This window comes from Ceratotherium simum, chromosome 19 (genome assembly GCF_057802395.1).
Source record: "Ceratotherium simum simum isolate JZ-2026a chromosome 19, ASM5780239v1, whole genome shotgun sequence".
Lineage (NCBI taxonomy): Eukaryota > Metazoa > Chordata > Mammalia > Perissodactyla > Rhinocerotidae > Ceratotherium > Ceratotherium simum.
The window spans coordinates 28,273,998-28,297,106 of record NC_141918.1 but is presented as its reverse complement, the minus strand read 5'-3'; the positions used below and the strand labels follow the sequence as shown (position 1 = coordinate 28,297,106).

At 42.7% G+C, this 23,109-nt stretch overlaps 1 protein-coding gene across 1 annotated transcript in view; it reads left to right on the top strand.

Moving 5' to 3' along the window:
* The window catches only part of PREP (prolyl endopeptidase), a 117,114-nt gene that overhangs the window by 69,798 nt on the left and 24,207 nt on the right, over window positions 1-23,109 (top strand). Inside the window, exon 10 of the mRNA XM_004422165.3 lies at window positions 4,328-4,431. Within this exon, the coding sequence (XP_004422222.1) occupies window positions 4,328-4,431 (104 nt within the window). The remainder of the gene's footprint in view (window positions 1-4,327; window positions 4,432-23,109) is intronic.

The following is a 23,109-nucleotide window of genomic DNA, read 5'->3' as shown; positions in this document are numbered from 1 at the left end:
GGGTCAAGAACTCCGCATCAGGGTGTCCTGCAACTCACCCCTCCTCCCTCGGAGCCTGGGGTACAGTGGCAGCCAGTGGACAGGAAACAAGAAAAATCAGTTTCCTCCAGATAGCCATTCTCAACCCACTGCTGTGGCGTCTGCATTTATTTCCTCAACTTATACTAGTTCCAGAAGTTTTACTTTGGAAAATCTCATAGCTTAAACAGTCTCAATGGATAAAGGGCAATGAGGACGACAGAGTCAGTGTGAACCACCTGCTCTTAATAAAAGCCAGAGTCCCCACAGGCCTCTAAACCACCTTCAGTGACCCCATGTGGCTGTTTATTTCAGGAACAAGCTCATCTTTACCTGGGGAAGAAAGAGCTCATTGTCCTAGTGTAAAATGATGGGTTCTATGCCAAGCAATGAAATATTATCCACGACTGTGGCTGTGAAGTTTGAAAAGAGACGTGTGTTCTTAGTTCTGTACTGCCAGGCAGCTTTGAACAAGCTTTAATTTGTTACTGTAATGCTTTGTTCTTTCCCTTTGTCTTTTCTTATTCATTTTGCCTCCAGCTTTTTCTTTTCTCTCCTTAATGCAATTTGATATCTAAAACCAGAGAACGGGGGCTTCCAGACTCAGGCCTTCCCGTCCAAATGTAAAAACGACCATCAGGTAATTAAACTAGATCTCTTGAAAGCAAGAATGGTCAGTGTGTGTAAATACACAGTCATACACATATATGTCAGCTCACAGGCTGTCGTGCACTGGTCTCTGAAGGTTCGCTGTCCACTACCGTGGTAAACAATAGGACACTAAATCATAAGTAAAGCCCCAAGGCCAAAAATAACTGCAGCTCCAGCTGCTGCGGACATGTGGTACATCTGGCTAATGCAGACCAGCTGACTTCGTTTCCCATGGAGACACATAGTGAAGACGCGTCTTGGGCCCAAGCCATTTAGGACTTTTGTACCTTGAGTCACACTTGGGAGAAAGCAGGCAGCCAGGGCAATTTGGAGGATGATGCACTTATTCCCTGTGGCTCAAACCACTTAGTGGTTGAGCCGATTAATTCTGTGCTCATGCAACCTTGGAGGGTTGTCTAAGGTTAGCTCCAGACAGACTTGCACATTGTAATAATCCAGTACAGCACTCCTAGGTGCATGGCTCTGGGAAACAGAGATAAGAAATCAAAGAACCTTTCCCAGACTGTTTGGGAAAGGCAAAAAAAAATTTAAGACTTAATTTTTTTGGAACAGTTTTAGGTTCACGGCAAAATTGAGGGGAAGGTACAGAGATTTCCCATATACCCCCTGTTCCCATACATGCATAGCCTCCCCTATTATCAACATCCCCCACTAGAGTGGTACATTTGTTACAACTGATGAAGCTACATGGACACATCCTCATTACCCAAAGTCCATAGTTTACCTTAGGCTTCATTCACTCTTGGTGTTGTACATTTTATGGGTTTGGATACATGTATAATGATGTGTTTGCATCATTTTAGTGTCCTACAGAATATTTTCACTCTCCTAAAAAGCTTCTATGCTCTGCCTTTTCATCCCTCCCCCTTCCCGCAACACCTGGCAACCACTGATCTTTATACTGTCTTCATAGTTTTGCCTTTTCCAGAATGTTGGAATTATACAACATGTAGCCTTTTCAGATTGGCTTCTTTCACTTAGTAATAGGCATTTAAGTTTCCTTTATGGCTTTATAGCTTGTTTCTTTTTAGCACTGAATAATATTTCATTGTCTGGTTGTAGCAGTTTATTTATCCATTCACCTACGGAAGGACATCTTGATTGCTTCCAAGTTTTGGCAATTATGAATAAAGCTGCTATAAACATCTGTGCGCAGGTTTTTGTGTGGGCATAAATAAGTTTTCAACTCCTTTGGGTAAATAGTGCAAAAATTTTTTGAGAGACTTATTTTAGTTTTTGTTTATACTTTTTTCTTTTAATAACCTTAAAACTCAACCTATAATCAGATAAAACAGTATCCACGTGGGTCATCTTTTACAAAGTTCTTTTGCCTTCTCTTTACATATCTGGGTTTTCAGATCCCTCTGATTCTTCTTTTACAGTTTCCCTGAGCATTGCCCCTTCCTCTTAACTCCCATTTCTTTTACTTCCTTACGTTTGTTTCAGATTATAGCAGGAATATCTGAGCTGATCGTCCCTGCCTCCTTCCTATTGCTACAATAGCCTTATTAAAGCACTGTTTTCCTCAGGAGATCCATTTCCTCAAGTCTAGATACCTCCTGTGGCATAAGGGACTTCCATGATCCAATTCTCTCTTTCATCCTTAAACTTTGAAATTTATTTCCTAGAGATCACCTAACCAGTCCTCTCTGGTTCATGATTCTAGGATGTTTTCTCCAAACCCCACCTTCCTTGTACTTAGTGAGCCAATTCAGACAGGACACAGAGCATCATTAAATTATAGGGATTCATGTTACATTGTGAATGTGCAATGGGCTAACCTGGGCTAACACAGATGGATCTGTAAATAGAAAGTATTGATCAAATATTAAGCACTGGTACCTTCAGGTTTCTCCCAGCCTCTCCAAGTTGCCACTTCTGCACAAGACAGAGGAATAGAGGTCAGACACTTGGCCCTTTCTCTGAACAGTCGTCAGGCGCTGTTGTATACTTTTTCATTCTGCTGTTAGAGGATTTGATGTCTCGATTTTTCTAGATAAGCAGGATTTAGGGTGTGTTTCCTACTCATTGTCTTTCACTAGGGAACTTGCCATCTAGTACTTTGGTGACTTGTCTAAGGTCACTGACCCAGTAACTGAGAGCTGGGAATCCTGGCTCCCAGTGTCCTTGTCGTTCACTGTACTACAGGTAGCGGAGACGCCAGGCTGAGTCAGGTGCTCAAATGGCACATGCTTGGTCTGCTGTCTCTTTTTTGTTGTTGTTTGGAGTTTTTTTTCAAGGATTCAGATGCTTTTTGTGTTTTGAAGAAGGGAGCAGGCACCAATCAAGAAGCTCTTCAAAAAATTAACATTTAAGTGAAGATAGCCTTTGCCCTCAAGATTACATTCATCTAGGCAAGTACAGTGTTGAGTGTATCTGGTGAATTAGAACATATGCCCAGAGTGTAGTGTGGAAGTACTTTAATAAATAAAGATATATTTCAGCAAATATCCACGTATAACCTAAACTAAGAAAGCCAATACTTCAGTCATGTTACACATCTCCCCACTGTCAATGTTAATAGCGCTCCCTGTTATAGTACCTTAAAATAATTTGTCTGTAAGCATGAGAATTGAGATAACATTCATAGAGATTAGCAGGCATGCTATTAATGAATCTAAATGTCTTACTCTTTGTCAGTGGGGGCAGAGTATTGTTTCTCAACTGTTAGTGGAGAACATACACAGAGGAGTTGAGAAGAAAGAAAGCCGCCATTTTAATACATGATCGATCAATCAATTTGAATGTGCCCTGTGGGAGTCCCGTTTGGTTTCTGGTTTTCCAGCAAGCACTGGGATCACTACATCGATTTTTCCTCTACTTGACAACGTATGTTTAAAGTATTACGTGGGAGGGCTGTTTCCACACCAGCCACTCTGGGTGACTAATTGTGTTTCATAAACCACAGCAGTGTCGTTGTTTTCACACAGTAATGACTCGTCTTACTGTTTCTTTGATTTAGTTCTTAAATGTTAGAGTGTAGTAGCATTAAATTCAGGAAATGGAATTTTAATTAGTGGTTAAATAAGCTGGAATTCTTGGTGTATATTCATCAATTTGTGTTGTGCACAATTACTGGGATAAGCAAAATTTAAAAAGCAATTCTAAAATGGCTACCCGATCATCTTTGGTCCCTGATTTTGGTCCATTCGTGTGTCCAGGGATAGGTGGGTGTCGGTAGCAGGAGCCCCAGAGTTCCCATCAAGAGACCCCTGACTGGCTGTTGACTTTGGGCAGACCATTTGAGTTCTCTGTCTTAATCACCTCAGGTAAAATGCCCCATGTGCAGTTTTCTGTCTTCTCTGACCTGCACTCCTAAGGGCTCTGGAGAGGGGAAGACCTGTTACATTTCCACAGTTAGTTGTTTACCTCTTCTCATACTCATGGAATGCATTAGAATTTTCTAAAATGTGTACTCAAATTACGGCTATAAAATGGAAGGCCGCATGCGATGGTGGTGATGAAGAGCGAACCCTTACGCAGTGATACACATGCCAGACTGCTGTGAGCACTCTGCGTGCGATGACATTGTCCCTGACGAATGTTCCTCTCTTGCTGTCCATGGCATCCGATTGTGCTTTATGATCTTGTATCTAGTGAGATTGTGGGCTAAACTAAGACTTCCGCTCCCTTCTAGGTATCATTTATCACTGTGATCTTACCAAAGAGGAACTGGAGCCAAGAGTCTTCCGAGAGGTGACTGTGAAGGGAATCGATGCTTCTGATTACCAGACAATCCAGGTATGGAGCATTTGATCTTGATAATGTGCGAGTTAGAAAATCTGACTTTCCAGCTGGGCCATTCACACGCTAGCTTGTCAGGAGCCGTGGAGGTAATCCATAGTGATACGGAGGACAGATATTTTTGGAGCTTCTGCTGTTTCTGGGCATTGAGCCAAGCACAGTCCTGCCCTCCTAGAGCCTGCAGGTTCTGCTCCCGTAGCTGCTACTCTTGACAGGAAGCCAGAGTCCCGTGTCTGGGGGATGTTACTGCAGTAGCTATCAAAGCCACACAGTTTGTCTGCTTGCTTGGAAGTGGTTGTGTTCTAGCTCAGGTCTGTGGTGTCGTAAATAACAATACAGATTTGCTATACATAAAGTATTTACTCAAGTGCTGTGAGTCAGTCGTTTCAGCCTGAAGTTCATATGTATTTCTGCCTGGCACGCCGTGAAGTATTAGAAGGAATGAATTAACTAATTAATTGTCAGGGCACCACAAGCTCAATCTCTGGTCACCCTCCTTTCAGGTTAAGAACCTCTATTTTTGTTTCTTCAGCTTCCCAAAGGTACTGAAAGACACTGAATCACTTGTTGATTGAGGATGTCTCTGTTCCTTTGCAATGAGAGGTCACCTGTCAGGTACGAGGTGTTGATCAGGACTCTCCTGGAGGGCTGGACCACACCAACCACACATTAGGAGTCAGGACGTTGTTTGTGAAGGAAGATTAAAACAAAGAGCGTGGAATTCTCCCAAGAATGTTTCTGTGAAACTCCAGCATTATTTTAGCTTGGTAAATTACCCTTCGTCTGTCTAGAGCTAGTCTAGATGATGGGCTAGATCTCAATCATACATAAATAAAGCTTTGTACAAAAACCAATGGTGGCTGGATGTGGCCCAGGGCTACAGTTTGCCAGCCCTGTTCTATGTCAGGAGTCAGCAGACCGGCCTCTGGTTTTATTGGAGAACAGCCACGCCCATTTGTTTACATTGTGTCTGTGCCACTTTATCACTTTAACAGGGTGGGTGCCACAGAGACTGTATGGCCCACAAAGCCTAAAGTACTTCGTACTTGGCCCTCTAAGAAAAAGTTGGCTGATCCCTGGTCTATATAAATAGTATTTATAACGTCGGAATGTTCTAGTAGGTGCATAAATATTTTTTTCAATCAATAATAGAAATAAATATAACAGACTTCTAGCCTTCTGTATCTATTCTGGCCTGCTTCTTGTTTCATTTTCAAGGTGAGCCATTACCTGGAGAGATGTCTTGTAGGAGCTTAGAGCCCCTGTCTGGTGCTAACGTGGTTCATTAATTCACCCTTGTCCTGTATTAGACTTTTAAAATCACTTTTAGGCCATCATTCTTTGCTGTTTTCCCTTTTGTCCATGTGTAGAAAATTTGTCCCTATCATTTGTAACATTTGGCCTTCTCAGGGCCTGATTCTAGTCCTTGCCTGACATCCCCAGGGCCAGGGTGTGTGTGTGCATGGGCGTGTGTGCACATGTGGGCGCCACTGCCTCTCCCTCTGCCATCAGTAATGCCCAGGATGCCTGGGCAGCACCCAGTGACTGTCCCCTCTTTTGCTCTCAAGGGTGCAGCCTGGCTGCCCTAGACTTGGGCAGAGTTGCCCACTTGAGATCCCCTGTCTTCTCCTCATCTCTGCTACACGATCCCCTCAGCTCTTCTCTCTTTTCTACCTTCCCACAAGCAGTTGGTGCCCCTTGTACAATTACATTTGGAGTTTGGGGGAGGGAGGGGCACCTGTAATGATGACGGCTGCCGGGGAGGCTGCTTCTTACAGGGAAGTGACTCTTCTCAGTGACAATGGTTAGAGTTGTGTCTCCTATTAAGTGGCCGTTTTTGTCTATTCTGATGATAGTAATATTCTTTACAGGTGACACACAAAGAAACTAATTACCACCTAATATGTATTTTTTTCATTTATAAATGAAAAGATAAAACTTCACATCCTGGCAAGTGCTTGTGTGGAGTAGGAATCTCTCAACCGTGTCCATAGCAGCCTGAAATTTCCAGATTTAACTGGGGAGGAAATGTGCTTGCGTGCTGCCAGTCACCTGTGTCGTTGGAAAACTGAACTCCTGCCTGGCTGTCCACTTGACAAAGAAAACTTCCCTGATGTTGAACTACTCAAATACTTACAACGTTTTATTTGTACTGCTGCAGGAGGGGGAAAAAAGAAAGACTCATGGTAAATTTTTAAAGAGATAGTAAAGGAGAGAACACATGGGTTTACAGATCTTAATGCACTGCTCCTCCTTTCCATGTTTTAGAAAGTGGAGATATGATTGTGGGCAGAGTATAGCCTCTATGTATAACGCCAATAGAAGATTTGTATCTGTTGGTTATACACATCATACATATTGCACTGAGTTATTAGAATAGAATTCTTTCAGTGTGAAAAGGTGCTTTTGAAATGCACTGTGAGGTCACAACACCCTAGACTTGTGTCACTCAAAATCCATTTTGCAGCGTTGTAGATTCAAGTGTGTGCAGCAGAGCTCTGACATGAAACATGAGTGTGACACATGTCTCACATGTTGATTAGGCTCTCGGCGGGGTTGCCAACCATAACCTACCCTTATAGAAGCAGACCCTAGAGAGGGATTTGTGCATGGAAGGAAAACATCCTGATGGTGTGTAATAGAAACCACAGCATTTTGAAAAAAGATATTCTATTTTTGTTTTCAGTCACTTTAGGGTAATGGCGCTTGTGATTGTACTTGACCCTGGTGTTTATATTTATTCTGAATGTGATTTAAAAAAAAGAACCCCTGGGCTATTTGTCACTCCCTCTTGCATTCTATGAGGCACGTGATCGTTTTGAAGCAAATACTGCAGCACGGATTACCCTGCATGGTTGGTCAAGGCAATTAATGGTGGTCATGACCATGAACATCTACCTGGCAGTGTAGCTGGTAAGAGAGACCAAGCCAAGGAAAGAGAAAGGGGGTCAAAGAAACAGAGGGCTAAAGAAGCCACAGAGGTCTGTCCTCTGTGTGATGTGCATTCTCTCAGGACTCAGAGCACCTCGAATGGGCAAGGTGAAGGGTATGGTGTCGTATTTTGCTGATAGACACGGAACAAAGCTGCTGTCTCTATAGCCTCTAACGATTCCTAATTACAGCTATGAGCAGAAAATTGATCTGTATCAGAAATATAATTTTGAAAATCAGATCCTGGAAAAACTGTTCATATCTCTTCCAATCTGGAGTACCTACAAGAATTTAGTTTTAGGTAGGTTTATCAAATCTGCCATTGACTAATCTTTTTCCTGCTTTTTATTGTGAATGACATGACCATAATATTGATTAGAACCTCTGTGTCCATGTCTTTTAAAGATTTTATTTATTCAGTTTTTTCCCCCCAAAGCCCCAGTAGACAGTTGTATGTCATAGGTTCACATCCTTCTAGTTGCTGTATGTGGGACTCGGCCTCACGTTGGACGGAGAAGTGGTGCCTCGGGGCGCTCCCGGGATCCGAACCCGGGCCGCCAGCATCAGAGCGCGCACACTTAACCGCTAAGCCACGGAGCCGGCCCTCCATGTCTTTTAAAAAGTTGAAATACTGAGCATCAGAAATTACATTTGTGAAACAGGTTTGATGATAAGTGATTTACCTGAAAAATATGTCTACATTTATAACCAGTAATATGTTTTGTTTTAAACAAAGTGAAGTAATAGGGAAATGGTGGTTAGTCTGTCAACAAATAATTATGACATGACATGCAATGCCAGGTACTATTTGAATACAGAGACATGCCAGACACAGGGACTGTCCCTCGGAAATTTACAGTCAGACTGAAAAGTTGAAACACACAGATTTGGAAGATCAGACACCCCAAGGATGTTATCACAATGATCAAAGGAAAGGTGCAGGCTTCGGTCAGCACTGTGGTGTTAGAGATTGTCCTGGCCGGGGTCAAGGAGGACATCTTTACAGGAGAGGTGGAAATCGGGTAGGGCTTTGAGGGATGGGTGTTTTCACGATTCCCAGTTCCCTACTGGTGGTGGTCCCCAGAACCACCAGTGTTCATTCAGAGACTGCCTTTTCACAGCAGTGTAATTTCATAATTTCATAGGAATTTCAAAAAGAAAGGAATCACACCCTCAGTATCCTGGGCAACAGGTTGCCTTTGGCAGTTGTCTTTTGTGGATAGAATAGTGTTTGCACTGTGCTTGAATGTGGCATGACAGAGGAATGTAGTGTAGCAAAAGTGTACTTTTTGGTTTCTCAGTATCTCATTTTTGTTCAGCCAGCTGAGAGAGTGGCTTTTCTCCTCCCAAAATGAAAGACAAAATTTATAGACCTGAAAAAGAATGGTGAACTATGAATAAACTCCATTAACAATAGTTTCTGCATTTTATAAAAGACAATACATCAGAAGAAAAATCCAACTTTATGGGGCAAAAGCAAACTTAAATCAGTATACAATCATGCATCATTTAACATAAGGGATACATTCTGAGAAATGCATCATTAGGTGATTTCGTCGTTGTGTGAACATCATAGAGTGTGCTTATGCAAACCTAGATGGTATAGCCTACTATATGGTATAATCTTATGGGGCCGCTGTCATGTATGTGGTCCATCATTGACCAAAAAGTCATTATGCAGTGTGTGACTATAGAACGAAAATAATAAGAATTATAAGTATTTAACGTAGATTTTATTATCTTGATTCCTGTTCTGTTATCCTTAATAGAAATTTTACTTTTCTGAGGTTTACCTACAGTAATGCATATGAGACATCAAGAACATCCCAAAGGTGATTTGCCATGTAGCTGAACAGAAATAGTTAAAATTAGATGATTCTTTGGGTTTACCAAGATGCCTTGGGAGGGGAAGTAGAAAGAGTGGGAATATGTTTTCTTTAATTCAGTCTGGATTTTTCTAACCTTGGTAATAACCAATTTGTGGTTGCTAGCATACAGGCTTTGCCATTCAGAGAACATGTTCTCAGAAGATTAATTAGTGTTTTAATACTCATTAACTTCTTTGCTGAGCACATGGCACATATGGTTTTTGAATATTAACTCATCCGTGTCCTTGGTGAGTTCATTGTTGAACTAGTGATGATATTTTTCTATAGCACTGTGTTCTCACCATTAGGTATAGGTCAGAAATCTTTAGAACATGTTAGTGAAGAGCGAATGGGGAAACGTGCAGAAAGAACTTTTTGAGGGGTTACTGTGCTTGCATATGATTAGGAAACTGCTTTAAATTGAATCAGTTGTTTTTGATGATTTATTGCCTAAGCGTTCATGTTATTTTTGGTATTATGCTTCATGGTGACATATTCTTGCATAAACAGATTCCTGCCCTTCTTTGGAATTCTCTTTGTCATGCAGGCATTCTAGACCGAGGGCATCATATTCATATTCAAAGAGTACATATTTGTGTCTCTTTCCTCTTTACATATCAGCTATGTTAAAATAATTTGATTGTAAAAGATGATAAAGTCTTTGTTTTCTCACTATCTTATAATGGAGAAATAAGTTATGGGGCCCACGTCTGTAGTTGCTGCAGTCTCCATTTCACTATAAATAAATCCTCTTCCGTGTTTTAAAAAAAGACATTACTTTGCAGCCACCTGAGAATATGTAACCCGCTCTCAGTACAAATCACAAGGTGGCCTTCAGAATTGAGCAACCAGTCCCCATGATGATAGGCCTGGGGAGATTTCTTGAGCCTTCTGTGGGGCTTCCCTGTGGTAAGGGGAAGGAAAGCTCAAGGCTGACTCAGGCCTGTGCTGACCTTCCTCTGAGTTTCTCTGAACTTTGCTCTGAGGAAACGGGTCCTGTTTAAATTATGAGTGGGTCTGCAGTGAGATGGGGACCAGGAAAGCAGCAGAACCCGTGCCTGGTGACTTACAGAGTGAGGGTGGAGGCCAGGAAAAGAAGCCCCAGTGATTGGCTCTCCTGGGGGGTGCGGTGTTGACTTGGCATCATGGGAATTTGCTCATCTTGCTTTGCCGAGGTGTTGGTGAGTGGAACAGGTGTTGATTTAATTGAAATGGTTAGAGTCACTTTTAGAAGGCCGTCCAGGCTTATTGTTCTTTAATAATATTGTTGTATTAGAGGCCCTAACTGTCAGAGATCAGGCAATCCATGAACTCAGTACCATAGGTGACAACTATACTCATTGGAGTATATACAAAGTTTTCAATATTTGGATATCTACAGATAATACTGAGTTTATAGGTTTAAAGTTTGTTTACATTTTTCTGAGTCATCACTTTTGAGGTCCATAAAAGTTGCAGGTTGCTGAGCTTTGCTGATATTGAGGTGGGTAGACTTCTGGTTACTCACAGTTAACAGCTAGCTCCAGCTTCTTGCTAGAAAATCATCTTGGGAACAGAATGTTATATTTCATTATCCTATAAAAACAAAGTAGAAAGTTACTTCCTTCTGATTAGAACTGAATCAATAGCATAGTATCATCTGTGAATGGTACGTGTGCTCATGGTACATATCTATTGCCATTTTAATAATCGTTTCTGTTTTAAAAATGAATCTGAATCTCAAGGTGTGTTTTTCAGATTAGGTTCAGCTGTGAGCAACAGGAAACAATCAAAATAACCATGGCTTAAAGGAGAGAGATGTTTATTTCCCTCTCACATAAAAGAAGTGCAGGGGGAATCAGTCCAGGGCTGACGTGGCGTCCAAGGTGTAAGGAATCCTAGCTCCTTCTCTCTTGCGGCTTCATCACATATGGTGTCCGTTCCCAGCATGACTTCATGGTCCTAGAAGGCTGCTGGGCTTCCAGCCATGTTATACCCACTTTCCAGCCAGCAGGAAGGCAGCAGTAGGGAAGAGGGGGAGGGAAGGTGCATGCCAGCCGTCTCATAGGGGTGTTTGCTAGAAGGTGGCATACGTTATGTCTGCTTTCATGTTACTGGTGAAAATGTACTCGAGTGGTCACACCTTGTTCAAGGAGGCTTAGAGATGTAGTTTTATTCCCAGAAAAAATCTGCCTTGTTATGAAGGAAATGGGGGGACTGGATACTGGGGGACAACAAGCAATCTGCCACACAAGGCAAAACCGGCCTTCAGCAAAAACTTTTTGGTGTGGACTGAGACCAAGGAACCTAAATGCCACCTGGTGGCCAGGTACCTAAATCTCAGGATCAGGGTTGGAAAAACGAAGACTCCAAAAAAGTTGAATTTTCAAATCTTATAATTGTGGACAGCAGAAACCACACACTACAAAGAGAGAAGCACCTTTTAAAGAGGCTCTTCTCCCATGAAGAAAGACATTTAATATTGCTTCTAGAACATAAGTATATGGCGTTCCTGAACCCTCGTCTTGACTTTAGCAGAAGTGTGATGCAAGAGTATATGGGACTAGTTGAGCATTAAAATCAAGATGAACTCGGAGGGGTTACCTCTGGCGTGATGAGGAAGTTAGGTAAGCTAATGTCTAGGTGGCTCTCCAGGTGTTTGATTCCATGCTAGAGTCTTCTTCTTGCCTAGGATGACCAGCTCCCAGCCACCCTCCTGCACTGTCCCTGCAAAGGACATGCACACAAGCCACCCTTGAGGGGCCTGCCCTTTGGAATGGAAGCACGGCACGAATCAGCCTTTGGGGAGGTGGTTAGGTCCCTAATTTCGTAGCTGCCTCTTTTGCTTTCTCCTAGGTGGTATGTTTTTCCACTAATATGGTTTTGGACTCTGGACAAAGTTGTATGCCTTCCAATTGCGTATACATTAGGGCTCCTCTAGTTGAGCACTCTCATTTTACAGATGAGGAAACTAAAACTCAATCGATGTAAGTGTTTTAACCAAGGTCACACCGTTGATAATTGACAGAGCCAAGACTGGAACACAGAACTCCAGAGCTGTGCTAATCCTGCACATTTTGTTATGAGGATAAGATATTTGCGCTCTCTATAGCTCAGCTATGTTTTCTTTCACTTTTAAAATACACAAATTAGACTGAAAGGCCTCTAAATCCCTAAGCTCCCTTACCTCTGAAAGTATGTTTCTGCATCGTTCTAAGTATCTAGTGAGTACTTTGTAGGCTCTTATGGAAACTATTAAACAATAAAAATACTCTCTGTGTGAAAGCGGAGACGATAAGGGCCCATAAGTTTATTTTTTAATGACTTATAACTATTATTATGATTTATTTAAATATTCATTTCCAGTCTCCTGGTTGCACTTAAATGGAGATTCTCATTGCCTTATCCATTTATTTACATTATATATTTATTATACACACACACATATACATACACACATTTATATTTTAATCTGAGGAGCTTTATTTGTCTTAAATCTTGGTCACCATGTATTAACTTGAAACTCCATTTAAAGTATGTTCAGAAGTGAAATAAAACTGACGTATTTATATTTTTGCTTTTGTCATCTTATCTCTGCTGAAATTCCCCCAAGATATTACTCAGGGGTTGGCATTAATGTCAATACTGGCACCAGATTGCTTCTCATTCAAATTCAGGAGAATATTCACAGATTTATTTTGGAAGCTCCAGCCCAAGACTTTTGCTTCCTGTGCAGTGAACCTGGAAAGCAGCTTCTGTGCCCAAAGCAGGCAACCTTCTCTACTGCCTTTTCTTAGAAGGGGACACCGTACCAGTGTCTCTCCATGTATTTCTGTGTTCTTAATAGGTGAAGTTAGACAAAGAATCCACAGGATTAGGAGGGCATCTAGAAACGGGAATCTGGTCATTGTTTAGATTTTCTCTGCATTGAAAAGGCTCAGCAGGAGAGAGTTGGAGGTTATCTTTCCCCTGCTTTTCTGTGATACTATCACTCCTAAACCCCAGGAGTGTGTCTTATGTAGGTTGCCAACTAGACAAGTGTTCTTTGGCTTCCTGCTCTACTATATCCTTTAGGGAAAAAGGAGAAAAGAGACCACAGGAACTTAGTGTGGACCCTCCACCTGCTACACAGTTTCCTCCCTCCCTTCTGCCTTTGCCTAGAGTTACGTTGATGGTCAGCGGATGATGTGAGTAAAATAGTGATGTGAGTAAAAATAAACCAAGCACTGCAGATATCCCATTATCTCCCTGGAGGGAAAGCCATTACTGGCCTAACTGTCATTGTCTGTGAAGAAGGGAGGAAAAATGTTCCGTTTCCATAAGTATAATCTTTTGATTTGGATCAAGTTTACCATGACCTAGGTTTAGAGAAGTTGACTTGATCATTCTCTTTTCACTTCCAGTGCTGACTACATGTAAGAGGTGGATTAGAAATGTTGTGATAGTGGTAAACATGATAGTAACATATCATGAAATGGAAGGCATTGTGAGGGTAGTAATTGGGGACACACAAAGGTTAGGAGGTCCTTGTCTGTGTTGAGTGTGAGCCATTCTTCTCAATTCTTGATGCCCTCCTTTATCCAGCCCTACAAGGGGCCACCTCACTGTCCTGAGCCCCCACCCCAAATACTGCACACCATCCAGGCTCACCTCCCAGCTGAGCCCTTGACCAGCCTACTCACTCACCTCTGCCTGGCTCTCCTTCCTCTGTGCTCCATCCTGGAACTGCTCATTTTCTTTACTCCATTTTCTGAAATTCTACACATTTTTCAGTATTCAACCAAGTCCCAACTCCTCTGTAGAAGCTTCTCTTCTTGTTCTACCCTTGGGAACTCAGTCTAAAGCAAAAGACAGGGAAAGGAGATATTCAGCTATTACTTGAAAATACAGCATGTGCACGTGCACACAATATGCCAGACCCTGTGCCAGTGTTCTCTGTGCATTATTTCGTTTCTTCAGAGGAAAACCACCCTTTGAGATCAGTACTCTCATGATCTCGATTTTCTAGATGAGGAGCCTGTGGTGTAAGGAAGTTAGTTGAGTTGCCCCAAGTCACACAGTGGCGTAACTGGCACTTAAGCCCAGGTCTCCAATGACAGTGGTTGTCATGATTCAACAGCTGAGTACCATGAGGTGAGTAGTTCTGGGTCTTCATATAGAAATTGATATAAAATATTGTGGCTTTATTAAGACCCTAGAGAAAGCTTCATCGTTTACCTTGGTTAATGACTTAAAAGAAAGAAATGTAAATCATCTACTTGGGCTGTATTTGTCAACGCAGCCAGTACTAATTCTTACACGTTTAACGTCATCTGCTAGTCTGTTCTGCTGAACTAAGTAATAGATGATGCCTTGTGTCCTCCCTCCCTCCAGCTGCATTCATTTGTATACATGTGTATGTATATGAGTAAATATAAATACTAATAAGCACACAAACCTGTTTTTTAAACAGAGAATATGCTCTTTGATCCCAGTTAGGGTAATGGGTAATTCTGAAATTGAATCTCAAACAGAAAACCATTTATGGTGCAAGTAAAAATTATTATATACGTGCTGCCGACGTCTGGACCCTGAATTTTTCTATGTTTTACATAGAATATATCTAGTTCGACTCAAAAGTTTAATGTGCGTATAGCTAATTTAAATATTTGGAAAAGAGCAAAGAAGAGTATAAATACTCGAAACTGTGGTTGATGCATTGTTTGAGAATCTGTGGATTTGACTGTGTTGGAATGGCCAACTTTGAACCATTGCTCAGAATCTTCAGAGATAGGAAGGGCAAAGGAGTGTTATGGGGCATCGCTGGAGTTGCCTCTGCTCACCGGTCTAGACTTTCACAGCTAGTTCAAGTCCATATATGGCTACCAGCGGGTCTTCTGCTCCTCACCTTCCATCAGAAATTCTTGGTCAGCATTGACAGGTGGAGGTGGAATGAGGAAGAACCACTTTCATTCATCTAATCAGTGTATTTATTAAGAATTTACTCTGTGCCATGCATTGTGCTAAACACTGGGCATATGCAGTGACCTGGAGAGATGTGGTCCTTGCCCTTAAACAAGGAACAGAAAATAAACATGAACATTACAAGCTGGAACAAGGGCTGTGAGTAAAATAAATAAAAACTGTTGAGAGAATGACAGAGGGGCCCAGTGTGCATGGAGTGGTCAACGAAAGTTCCCTGGAGTTTTAAGTGGAAACTTATAAGGCTAAGAGGGAACTAACCATGTGAAAATGGGGGAAGAGCAGCCCAGAATGTTAGAGCAAAGGTCCTGAGAACAAAGCGCTTGGCCTCAGAGAGGACCTGGGAGAAGACTGGGGCATGATGAATGAGGGAGAAATGGGCAATGGGTGTGGGGGAAGGCAGGGCCTCGTGGAGTTTGTTAGGGATCCCTAGTATAGTGGAAGTCCCTGCAGGGTTTTATACTGGAAAGTGACATGTTCTGATTTAAGAAAATCATTTTCCATTTTGTGGAGAATGGATTGAAGGGGCAGTTGTGGATGCAGAGAGAGCTGACAGACATCTGTAGCAACAGACTAGGTAAGAGATAGGTGGCCTGGACTAAAGTGGAGACTGTGGACGTGGGGAAGAGTGGTTTTGGAATACACCTAGAAGGTGGAATCAACAGGACACACTAAGGGATTGCATGTGAAGGGGACAGGGAAAGGGAGACATCGAGGATGACTCTGAGATTTCGAATCTGAGCAGCTGGTAGGTACCATGTAGCAAGTTGTTGGCAGTGGGTTGAGGGGGATGGGTTTGGGAGCAAAAATGATTTGTCGAGGTTGCAGTGCCTGTTAAATTGTCATCCAGGTGGCGATGTCAAATATGGAGTTGGATATTTGAGTCTTAAGGTTAAAGGAGAGATCTGAGTTGGAGTTGTAAGTGTAGGCATCTTCAGCAGAAGTGTGCTGTTTAAATCCAGGGGCAAGGACAGAATCACATGGAGGAGCATGTATAGAGTGAGGAAGGCTCAGGACTGAGCCCTGAGGAGCCCCACATCTAGGAGTTACTTGGAGGAGGAAGAGCCAGCAAAGGAGCCTGAGAAAAAGCAGCCAGAGAGGTGCGAGGAAAACCAACAAACCGCAGACGGGGTAGACCAGGAGGTCAGGGAAAGGGTACTAAAAGGAGGGCGTGGCAGACGACAGTCAGTGTGTTTGGTTGGTCAAATAAGGCAGCAAGAGGAGTTCTTGGGTTTGACAATGTGGATTCATTGGTGATCTTGACAAGAACACTTTCCGTGAGCAGCGGGGGCAGACTGGTGGCTGAACAGGTATATTGAGAAAGAGGGGAGAGGATGTACATGGTGTTCATGTATTGCTGTCTTATGGGTGGGTGTTACTGAGGGATTGGGGGATTAGCTTTGTTTTCATACATTGTATCGCGTTATTTTCCTAGTTACAACAATCTTATATTAATGCTATAATCCGAAAAGCTTACATTTTAAAAGTTTAAAAAATTTATAAGAAAAAAGTAATCCCTGATAGGTTAACTGCACATCTCTGACTTTTCACAGCTGTGGGTTTATATCTTCCCACTCTCCCCACTCTCTTCCTCCTTCCCCAGACTACTTTTCTAATTTGTCATTTTCTTCCTGTAGAATAACTTATACAGCTATGCTAAGAAAACAAATCAATCAAAAAAATCAAATTTTAATTTCATAAAACATTTTGCAAATGGATCCTTCCATAGCGTTGTGGCAGTAAGTTCAGGATCAGGGAGCAGGTATGAGAGGAAAGGGAAATGGAGAACCAGGTGTGTCGACAGTCTTTGGAGAAGTTTATTCACGTAGAGTGAGAGGGGTGTCTGAGGTCAATGACGTGTCTCATTAAGGTGGGAGAAACCAGATTGTGTTTGGTGTGTTGATGGGTTCGTCCCAGTAGGAAGCGAACTACCATAGGAGCTGAGTTCCTTCAGAAGGTGAGGGGATCGCAAGCCCTGTGGAGGGACATATCCTCCATTCTGCCGGGAGGGAAGAAATCCAGTTTGGGTTCGAGAGTGCCGAGGGGCCTCAGAGTTGCAAGCCCTCCCTCTGCTTCTGTGAGAAACTCTTAGGCCCTGAATTCTCTATCTTCTTACCAAATTTTTTTCCAAACAATTTTTGAGTTCCAACTAAAAATCGAAAAATAATTTTGAAATTTCGAGATATGTATGCTTTTTGTTGAGTATTCAGCTTAGGAGTAGGAAGATTCTCAAATATTGAGCGTTAGAATTTTCTGCTTCTTAGGAGTGGTTCCTTCCCATTGCTCTTTGCTGTGTCAGTCAGAATAGGCTGGGCCATTGCAGTTAACAAGCACCTCCAAAATCTCAGGTGCTTACAGTCAGACAAGTTTACATCTCGTTCCCCTGTGCTGTCTGTCGGACGTCGGCCTGGGTTCCCTCCAGGCCCTGCCTGAGGAGCCGCCCCACCCAAGCCTTGTCTGCCCCATGGCACAGAGAGAAAGCGTATCACATCCCTCAGTGGCCTGCAGTCCTTTTGTCTAGAAGTATCACCTCCCACCCCCGGCTGCATATCATTGGCCAACACCATGTCATGAGGACAAACCAGCTTCCAAGCGGGCAGATGGCGATGGCCATCCTCCATGAGCTGGAAGGAGAGAGAACAGCGTATGCAGGACTCGCCCTGCTGACACCACACATCCCTCCCCAGAGAAGGCACTGTAGGCCTTGGTGGAGTTTTGGGGGTAGCTTCTGCACCCAGCCCCATCCTTTGACCACAGCACCTAAAATTCTGTCAATAGAAATCCATTCCCTTATTTTTAAGCTTTCATTTTCCAAGTATTTTCTTTAAAAATATAAACAGCTCTAGAAAACCTAGTGAATAGTCACCTTTTTTTCCTCCAAGGACGTTATTATTTTCTTTGGTGGACTCAAAATTATTGGAGAGTTTGTGTCCTGAACACACTGTTTTTTAAGTAATGTTTATTTTCCTACTTTTACTTAATAAAGAATGTATAGAACTGTCAATCAGCTTCTACTTAGCCTGAGTTGCTGATAACTGCGGGCTGATCTGTGTAGCCTCGTCCTACAGGTCTGCTTCCTACTGGGCTTTTTGGAATTCTGCCCATAACTCTCAGATCTCCATTACTGCTCTTTAGACCCATTTGGATCCAGGAACTTGTGTTGGGCCTCCCCAGTTCTCAGGTGCCTCGGGTCTGTGAGAGGAGGGCAGGATGATGCTGGGGGCAGGGAAGCGGCACGGGGGCTTGCTGGCCACTTGTGACCCCCTTGGCTGCGTCACAGTGTAGCCAGGCACTGGCCCTGTCTTCGTTCTCCTTATTTTTTCCATCCACTTGCTCCGGCCCCTCCTTGTCTGCATGCCTTTTTGTCTTACCCCTTCAGGGCACCTCCCTCTCTCTCCCACCCCTCAGAGTAGAGCCCTTCCTGGAGAGCTGGGATCCCCTCTATGGCTGCTCTCTCCTCCACAGCCACAGGGCTTGCCCCAAGCCACGGGGCCAATAGTAGGGGTAGTTTGTAGTAGAGGTGAAACTAGAGCTCTCCGCTAGATTGCCTCTAATGTGGTACTCTTTCGTCAGTGGAAAAATATAAGCGTAATGTAGCCGGACTCGTCCCCTGGGGTGACATGAGTGAATTCGAGTCTCATATAAACATATTACCCCCACAGTATTGAGAGTTTGTGCTGGTGTCAGTTTGGGTGAATGATCTAGGTTATTCTTGATATGTTAGTGGGCAGACTTCCTGGCTGGGGTCAGTATTAGCAGGCAGGGCAGCCAGTTCTGAGATCAGTGGTCAAAAGGAAGTGACTATTTGCTATTGTTTCATAGGATAATGCGGCTTCTTAATAAATAGCATATCCCTCACGATTATGTTTGTCTGCTAGTTTGACCAGCCTTGAGTAATGCCCACAGTCTGGGCCCTGCCTTCTCCTCCTCGTCCACTCAGCTGCAGTCACAACAGCTGCCTCACTTTGCTTGCACACACGCACGCTCCCCGCCCCCAACACTCCCTCCGCTCCTCCCCTTTCTTTCTCTGCCTGGAATGTCCACCCCACTCCCAGCCCCCTTCTTCACTTACTTTCACTGCACTAGTCAGAGATCCCTTCCCTCACATCCAGCTTTATTATTTCCCCATTGCACTTATCACTTATCAGGTGACATTATCTTTTCATTTGTTTATGTGTTCAACTGTCTTCCCTTCAGAAAGTGGTTTTTGCCCACTGCTATGTCCCCAGAGCCCAGAGTAGATACATGTAAATACTTGATGAATGAATGACAGGCCAGGATAGATGGTGCCTTCTGAAATTATCTAGTTATCATTGCCAGACACTCATAAAAACGGAATATTTCCTGTCTGTAAAATTTCTGTGTTAGACCATCTCCCTCTCCTCTCCTACAGTAATTGGTCTTGTCCATTCAAAACCAACAAATATTGTCAGAAGATGAATGTTTACTACCCTTTGTACTGTGGAATTGTTTGTGTGATCTAGTCTTTAAGGGTATTTTGGGTCATGGTCTATGACCAAAGCAGGAAATAATACGGCCTCTCCCTTTTAAAGCATCAAAGTAAATTTTTCTTTATATTCTCCTAGCACATATTTATTGCATTGTTATTGCCTGCTTACAAATGTGTGGGAACCTTTTAGACAAGTTGAGCAACAAAAAAGCAATTCTACGAACATGTAAATTCGACTGACTCCTTGTTATGTTTCTCAGAGTTTATGATCATTACTTTGGATTTTTTTATTTTTTCAGACTTTGGAAGCCAAATTTTCTCCCTTTTAAGTGGCTTTTGGCTTTTCTAACATGTGTTCTAAAGCAGCATCTTATTTCATGCATTCAATTTCCCTTTCCTTCACTTCTCAATATTTTTATTGATTTGTATGTATGGTTCTTGTCTTCTTCATTATTTATATTTCCTGTAATGTCTTTCCATGCTGTGTTAGTCTAAATGAGGTCCCAGAAGTCCCTGTGCCTCAGAGAGAGAAGCCAAAGGATGCTTAAGACAGTTATACTAATACTAATTTAAATAAAATGGAATTTTCAAGTAGGAAATTACAGTGAATGTCTAGGAATGACTGAGTGAAAAAGATTGCTTAAGTAAATAAAAATAATTATTTCACAAACATTTACTAAGCTACTCCTTGTAACTGGCAGTGCTGGGAATATAAAGAAGGATAGAGTTTACCAGGGGAAATGGGGATGTAATCAAATATTTTTAGCAATTTGATGGCAGGGGAAACTATATGAAAGTTGATCACAGGTCCTATGGGAGCCCAGAGGAGGAAGAGCATGTAAGACTGTTCCTGGGAGAAGGCTTCCTGGAAAGGAGCTTTGGGCAGACAAGGGAAGGCAGTGGAGGGAGGAGAGCTTGTACAAAAGCAGAGGTATCCTCAGCACCCCGCTGGAGCCCAGTGGCAGGAGAAGAGCCTGGAAAGGGAGACAGGTCCAAACCCTAAGGGTCTGGTATGTACTCACACGGGTTGAGATTTTATCCCCTATGCAATGGGGAGCTCTTGAAAGGGCCTGTGCCAGCTGCACATGTGGCATCTACCAAGTGCTCAGAGAATTAGGATCAGGAGTCAGGGAAAGTCATGACGGCTGGTGGTGGTGGTGGTAGATGAACCATGGGCACAGCTCGAACACTACAACGGTGTGTATAGAGGGGGAAGAGGACCAAAGACTCAAGGAAGCACTAACATTTAAGGGATGGTGGGGAGGAAGAGGAGCCAGGCAAGTTGGCATCATGGGAGCAGGGGGAGAAGTTTCAAGGAGGATGGCATAGTATTGCAGAGAAGTCATAGGGGACATGGATTGGGCAGTGCTGGGCATGAGCACTGGGATTGGCCATGAGCATTTGATGGTGAGAGCAGCCAGTGAAAGTCAGGTAGCAATGGACTGAAGAGCCTATGAGTGGAGCCAGTGAGCCCGTCCCTTCTAATGGAGTGAGGGGTCTCCTTACAGCCCTGGGCTTTGTGTGTTAATTAGTAGATAGTAGAGATATTACACAAAATTCACTAAATAAAAGTTTTTGCACTCAGTGTGCTGGCTTTGTAGCTAGCTTTACTGCACACACCCCTGATGCTTCATAATCGTCGAATGTTCCCCATCAACCATCCTGAATGCCATCTATCATCAGTACAGCACGATGTTCTTTTCTAGCTCTTCCAAGAACATGATTCAGTTATTCATCTTAAGCTTTTGTTTTTCATAAACTTTGATTTTTCACTGCCTTAATGCCCCTTGATTACTGGTGATAATAAAAAGGTGTATAATTATATTATTTCCACATTTTAAAACATTTTAAAATGAATAGGCAAGATCTTTCTATCATGATAGTGCTGGGGTAAACAAGGTGGTGGGAGGCATTTCGTAGCCATCAAAAAAGAAAAAAATTATGTACGGTTTCACGGATAAGATTTTTTTATTCTACTGCACAAATATAAAACACTTTACACAGCCAAGTATAGAGCATAAATCAAAGAAGAATTTGTGCTTGTGCCTTCGCAGCAGGATTCCTGAACTTTGTGATTTGCCTTCCTTTTTTCACCTTCCTCTCTTCCGCCCCTGGTGAGTTGCCTCCCGGTAACTATTTGTGATTCTCCTCCCAGCCTCTGCTTCTGTCTCTTCTAATTGACCACGTCTTTGCAGCCTGCCTTCGCCAGTATGAGTCCACTTCGGGCCCCACGTTTCCCAGTGGGCGCAGTGAAATGCACTGTGGTGCTCATGAGCTTCTTAATGATTGTTCTTTAAGCAACTCGAAATCATCTGTGATGGGTGTGTTTCTTGCCTCTTACGCACCCGAGGCGTTTACTTTGGTGACTTGCGTTTGTGTTGTCTGAGAGACTCTAGGTAGAAGTGGATCAGAGTGTAATTGCAGCGTTGGCTGTGTCCACAGAAACTCGCGTAAGTGTCTTCGCGCCAGAGAATTTTCCTTCCAAATTTGCCTTTTCAGTATTCCGGTCATTCGTTTTTCTGCAGTGAAATTATTTTGTGTGCATTTGCTCCTCACAGCGTTTCTCTGTATCTCAGTTTCCCCTTGCATGTACAAACGAAAAATGGTAATTGGACGGTTGTGCCAGCTTCCTGGTTCTCGGGCTTCTGTCAACGCTGTCCTCGATTCAGGGCCACTCTCAGCTCTATGCAGTTCTTTTTCATCCTCCCGCCCCCCACAGCCGCAGACCGCTTGATTGCACAAACACTACTCTCCTCTCTCCTCACTAACATCTGTCTCTCTTTAATAGTCCACCCTTTTAAGGCGTGCATAACTACCAGCGGCAAATTTTTAAAGCTGCACAGTTCTCTTCTGTTATTGAACATTCTGGCCGGAGTTTGTCTTTTCAGCGTTTTGATTATTAATTTTATTTTTCTAATGCAATAAAATAAATAAGTGGTCTGCTGTAGTCTCTAATATAATGAGGATTTGAAATGGATTTCAAGTATTCTTGTCAGGTTTTCATGACGCAGGTACAATCTCATGCAGTAAATTACCATAACTAAACAGTTCAGGCGCCGTAAAGCTCATCGCCATGGCATTGCTAAATTAACAGCTGCACATAAGGAAAATGCCAGGTGTTAAATATTTTTCGTTAGTAATAAGTTGGAAATTTGTGACCTTATACATGCTTATACAGTCTCTCAAGTGCTTCAACCGAGGTAATTTGTATTTTATTACTTTTCAGCTTATAAGCATTTTGATGCTAGACTCTCAACTGCTCTATTTGTATAGATTTTTTTAATCAACTGCCATTTAAAATACTTTTTCTTATGTTATTTGATTGAAGCATAGGGTCCAGTGTCAGCATTCATTTATAGATTTATCCAGCATTTGTTTTTTAAGTGCCTACTCTCTTCGGGGCACTGTGCAAGGTACAGAGATAAATAGATGCACAACCTCAGAAGGGAGACACAGGAGGACACAGTCACTGTGCCACGGAGGGTG